This window comes from Helianthus annuus, chromosome 10, assembly GCF_002127325.2.
Source record: "Helianthus annuus cultivar XRQ/B chromosome 10, HanXRQr2.0-SUNRISE, whole genome shotgun sequence".
Taxonomy (NCBI): domain Eukaryota; kingdom Viridiplantae; phylum Streptophyta; class Magnoliopsida; order Asterales; family Asteraceae; genus Helianthus; species Helianthus annuus.
Window position 1 is genome coordinate 163,097,539 of NC_035442.2, and position 5,674 is coordinate 163,103,212.

General features: G+C 37.4%; 1 protein-coding gene across 1 annotated transcript; it reads left to right on the forward strand.

Moving 5' to 3' along the window:
• Nucleotides 1–2,682: 2,682 nt before the first annotated feature.
• On the forward strand, nt 2,683–4,175 carry LOC110886309 (probable aspartic proteinase GIP2). Its single transcript, XM_022134095.2, has one exon. It carries the CDS (start codon nt 2,713–2,715, stop codon nt 4,030–4,032), a length of 1,320 nt encoding a protein of 439 aa, XP_021989787.1. The 5' UTR covers nt 2,683–2,712; the 3' UTR covers nt 4,033–4,175.
• The last annotated feature ends 1,499 nt before the right edge of the window (nt 4,176–5,674 follow it).

The window sequence follows — 5,674 nt, forward strand, 5'->3', positions numbered from 1 at the left end:
ACGGAGATGGCTGCCCGGATTACGGTTGATGGTGTTGTTTCATAATGATTATTGGTGTTGATTTAGTGATTGTGATAGTTGTGGAGGTGGTGGTTTGGGGTGACGGGTGGGGGCAGTGATGGTGACGGGTGGTTGTTGGTGGCGGTGGAGGCCAGGTTGAGAGAAAAATAGGTTAGAGAGATGTTAAGAAAGAGAGAGAGAGGAGTAGGTGTCTGTGTAATACATATATATATATATATAATTAATTTTTAAACTTTAATTTTGTTTTATTTATTAATTTTTTTAAATAAATGAATAAAAAGACTAAAATACCCTTATGTCACTTGAGTTAACAGGAAAAATTTAAATAGGTTAGGGTTAAAGGACGTAACGTGCAAGATTTTGTAACATAAAGTACAAAACCCATCAATTTTAAAGGTAAAGGACACCGCCTGCAATTTGATACAAACATAAAGGACAAAACTTGTAATTTACTCTACAAAGAAAGGTATAGGCTGATAAATCCAAGATTCCCCACGTTTTTGAAATTCGGTTAGACCATATTTGGATCAAAGTGGGACTAGCTCACTTGGTAAAGGCTCTTGCCTATTAGTGAGAGGTCTTGGATTCAATCCTAACCAAGGGTGATTTATTTGTAAATATAGAAGTTTGGGAGAGTAATTTTAGCCATTTAAAAAAAAGACCATATTTGGATCAAAGTTTGTAGAAGAAATCTATTGAGAGCCATATCGACAGACAAATCAAGAAATTGGGAAAGGGTCAAACACATTTGGTGGTAAAGGTAAAATGGAACGTTCGACAAGGTCCAAAACAACTTGTGAATGGAATAAAGATGATAACGATTTGTTTGATCAATAATAAATTTCGAGAATGAAATTTTTATAACACTGGTAGAAGTGTAGCACCCAACTAAGTATTCCCGTGCCCCTAAGAAGCATGTTAGCATGATAGTGCTTATGCTTAATCATGCTATCAAACAATGCACAACTATTGTTGGGACGATAGTAGTTCGGTTCGTCACAACACCGAAACTTGATATGGCATTTGATATAAAAAAAGACATTTTATTGTGAATACAACTTTATTTTCAATGAAATCTATACTATGCACCATAACATCGATTATTGGTACCATTACCGGTTCGGTTCGTACGGTAAAGAACAACAAAATCAATTATATTTGACCCGCTCGATTTTGAACAAATCTTTTATCAATGCGTAGAGAAAAATTTGTACGTTGCAATGGTGTATCCGTAAAAATTTATAAGCCATTACACTATATTATTAAAATAACTAAAAGGATAACCAACATCAACTTATAAAATAAAAATCAAATGTAAGGCGACTTTTATAACATATATATTTGTGTTTTGGATTACTTGTAAGTTACTACTTACAATTCAGTTTCGAAAAAAACGACTATATCAAAAACTAGATAAATGTAGGTACGTCGTAACTATACACTCGAAATTTCTTAGGCAAATTGGAAAATAATAATCCCACCATTGTGAAATTGGCCAATAATAATCCCAAGTCAGGAATTAGCCAATAATAATCCCACCTCGTCCATTTTTGGAAAATAATACTCCAAATGCTGACGTGGCACTTTTGTCGTTTAGTGACTGTAGATTATTATTTTCCAAAAATGGACGAGGTGGGATTATTATTGGCTAATTCCTGACTTGGGATTATTATTGGCCAATTTCACAATGATGGGATTATTATTTTCCAATTTGCCAATTTCTTAAAAGTTAACATTTTAAAACCCAAATAAAACAACAAAAAATTAAAAATTTGTTATAATAGTAAAATAAAAAATAAAAAAGCCGTGGCTAATGTTCATGGTAACATATATTATTTTGAAAATGTAGTAACCACCATCTAAGACTCTAAGTTAGGCCATGATTTTAATTAGTTATCAAATAACACCCTAAACACAACCTATTCCCCAGCATTTGAAAACTTGAAAACCTGAACATGAAACTTAAACCCCACCCAACATTATACCACCCGTAGTGGCCCAATTTTTGGGAGTTTTCTCTGAAATCCACGCCCCAAAACGCCCCCTTGGGCGTTGTTTTCAGAAAATGGGGGGGGGGGGATGCGTTGTGTAAAGAACGCCGGTGCAATGTTTCCCATTATTGTTTGACCAGTCAGAAGCTTTCAAGTATTATTTTTTGTTTTTTTAAAGATAATAATTGGGTAATCATTGATGGAGCATTATTGGGCATTATCCCACTACACTCATATATGAAAAACGCCCCATAATACCTTTTTACTGACTGGAATGACACGTTTTGCACACCGCCCATGAATAGAGGCATTATTCATATGTACCAGTACACATAAAACTTGAAAACCTAATCATGAAACTCAAACTGCAAAATGCAAAGTCAACCACTCAAAAAGATACATTACAATGCAATAATCTTATCTTGGTCATGCACCAGATCTGGGTCAAAAAACAAGCATATTTTAAAATTTGCCTTTTCGTGTCTCGAGTCTCGAAGTGTGTGTCTATCCATGGTCCATACTTCTTGCTTTTGGTATACACTTGCTCAATCTTCAACCTTTGACTTTTAACTTAAAGACAATTAACACGACCCTTAATTACTTATAATCTATTTTCTATTTTATTGCCCAACTAGTCCCTCAATCCAGTGTCAAATAGGTAAAGAACCCACAGTTGATGATATACAAACACTAAAAAAAAATGCTTTTGTTATTACAATTCTTTGTTCTCCTTCTAGCCTTCATATCTCAAGAATATGAATCCATAGCACAATATGTACCACCTTACACTACCATGGTGAGTCCGGTACACAAACATATCGATGTTGCTACGCCTCTCTATAGCGTTCAGATCGACACTTTATGGGAAATCACACGAATCACACCTGCAAACTTCCTTATAGACATCGACGCTCCTTTCATATGGCACGATTGCATCCAACAATGGAACAAACGTCCAGTCAGCTGTCCCATGTACAGGCGTTGCATCTTTCCGGTTTCATGTGAAGATCTTCAATGCACCAAGGTACGAAGTTATTACTCTTACAAGAACCCTTCCTGTCCTCCTGAAACAAACAGTTCAAGGTTACCTGGTTTGGGATCCTGTTCATGTCCAGTCAATGTGATGAACCCGTTGACCAAATCGTGTACCCAAGCTCTACTCAACTATGACGATTTGATAGTGAACACAACCAACGGTAGAAATCCGTTTAATGCTTTCCCTTTTTCTACCCTTAACGCTGCATGTGCTCCTTCTTCGGCTTTTAAATATTTCCCCGCAAATGTGACTGGTGTCATGGCGCTTTCGTTGTCTCCCTACGCGTTCCAGACATTTTTCAAACAAGCGGCTAAGAAAATACTAGCTCTGTGTTTGCCTAGCAGTCGCAACACATCTGCTCCGGGGGTTCTATTCTACGGAGATGGTCCTTATTACTTTCATCCACACTCAAATGTAGACATAACGAGTTTTCTTTCTTATACTCCGTTACTAGAGCGTCTTGATTCTTTTGGATACTTTATCCGTGTCAATGCTATTGTCATCAAACAAAGATCTATCGAGATTCCTACGAAAGCAACTACCAAACTTAGTACAACCAAGGCTTACACAACTCTTCGAACCGACATTTATAATCGTGTGGTTAGAAGGTTTTCAAAGGTTACAAAACGGATCCCTCTTGCAAAGCCGGTCACACCATTTAAACTTTGTTTCAGGACCTTTGTTAATGGTACCCGAGTCGGATTAAAGGTTCCTGACATTAGTTTCAGTCTCCAAGATGGGAAGAAGTGGATTGTGTCCACGGCTAACTCCATGAAACAAATAACAAAATATGTGGCGTGCCTCGCGTTTGTTGATGGTGGCGCGACGAGTGAACATGGGATCGAGATTGGAACATTTCAGTTTGAGGATAACTTTGTGGTGTTTGATTTAGAGAAGTCGACCTTTGGTTTTAGTTCTTCGTTGTTAAAGAAGCAGACTTCTTGTGCAAACTTCAACTTCACGAGCATAAAACGTTGGTATTAAACTAGAAGTGGAGTCATATTCATCAATAGTTTTCTTATGCTTAGTAGTTAAATTGTCAATCTGTGTACTCTTTTACGTTTCTTTTTTAAAATTTAGTAACTTTTTGTTTAGCATGTTTTTATCAGAAAAAAAACTCCACCGGATTTAAGGGGTCATCCAGATTTCTTCAAATTTCCTCCTGTGACACATCGGGTTTTTTTCTTCTTCTATTTTCTGCAGTTTACCCTAGCGTGCGCGATGTCTGTCATCCCAGTTTTCCTTGTTTTATTTCACGTTTAACTTTAAATTAAGGGGAGGAGGGGTGGTCACTAGTGATAGATTTCTATCACTCCCACTATCCAATCAAATCATGTCATGTTATCACCCAATGGCGGACGTGCATTTTTGTATCGGCGTGAAACTTGGTTTGCCCCTCGCATCGTAACCTTCTTGAAACCATTCCTCGCTTGCTTCGATGTCTCCAACAATCTTTAGAAATAATTCTTTGGGTAAACGAAACCGATCTCTAAACGTTTCGGCATTGTAGATCGGATTTTCCACAAAATAATCGTTCATCAAAACTTCGTTGGCACGTATACGATCACGGTCGACCATCTTCTTCTTTGGGCGGGACGACTCGACATCAAGCTCGTTATACATCGACACAAAATATTTTAGCGTCTCGTTGTCGGAAGACGACTCGATATCGCTATCGCTAGACATCGGAAACGTCGAATCCGTAGGGAATTCCATTTGAGAAAGATTTAAAAATTGTGTGAAATGGGTTTAAAATGGTTTAAAAGATATAGATTGGTGTGTGTAAAATGGTTTAAAATGGAGATATAAATAGATAAATGGTTTAAAGGTTTTTTTTTTAATGAATATTACCGTTCAAATTAACGGTCAAAAAATCACAACGGTCCAATTTTTCAAACTTTCAACGCGTGATGGATTCAACGTATTGAAAGTATAACGCGTTATATGGGGGCCGGCGGCAGTGTTCGTGGTGGGATCACGCGTGAAACTTAGTCCATAACGGACCGCCCCCTGTGGCCTAATAAATAACATAAAATAAGTGTGTGTATATATATGTGTTGTGTGTGTATATATATGTATTAGTGTGTGTATATACACGTGTTGTGTGTGTAAGTCTCAGTGTCAGTGTTGTGTGTGTATATATATAACGTGTGTGTTTGTTTCCTTCCCCGAGGATTGGTGCGTACTCATCAATTATGGGTGAATTTTTTCCCCGGGAATTAGGAGGGGGTGGGGGTGTTCTCACCCGGGATCGGGACTTTACAGGGTCTACTTCGGACTTCACTCCATCAGCCCTTAACAGTTTCTTCTAGACACTTTAAAAATGTGCTTGACAATGTTATGATTTTTTTGTTCTTTAAGAGCATCAATATCATTAAGTTTTCACAAAATGTCACCAATAAATTTTCACAAAGTGTCACCTCAACACCATTTTAGATTGAAAACTTCCTTCAGAATCCCTACTTTTCTGCATCAAAAAACATCCACCAACCCACACCTTACACTCCATGTCATTTGGATGACCCCGACAAACAAACCGTTGTAGACGGTCTAAACTAGTATTAAACCCACACGCGTTGTGGCGCGCTAAACTACCAAAAAGTTTACTTCTTCAAAGCCTTATAAG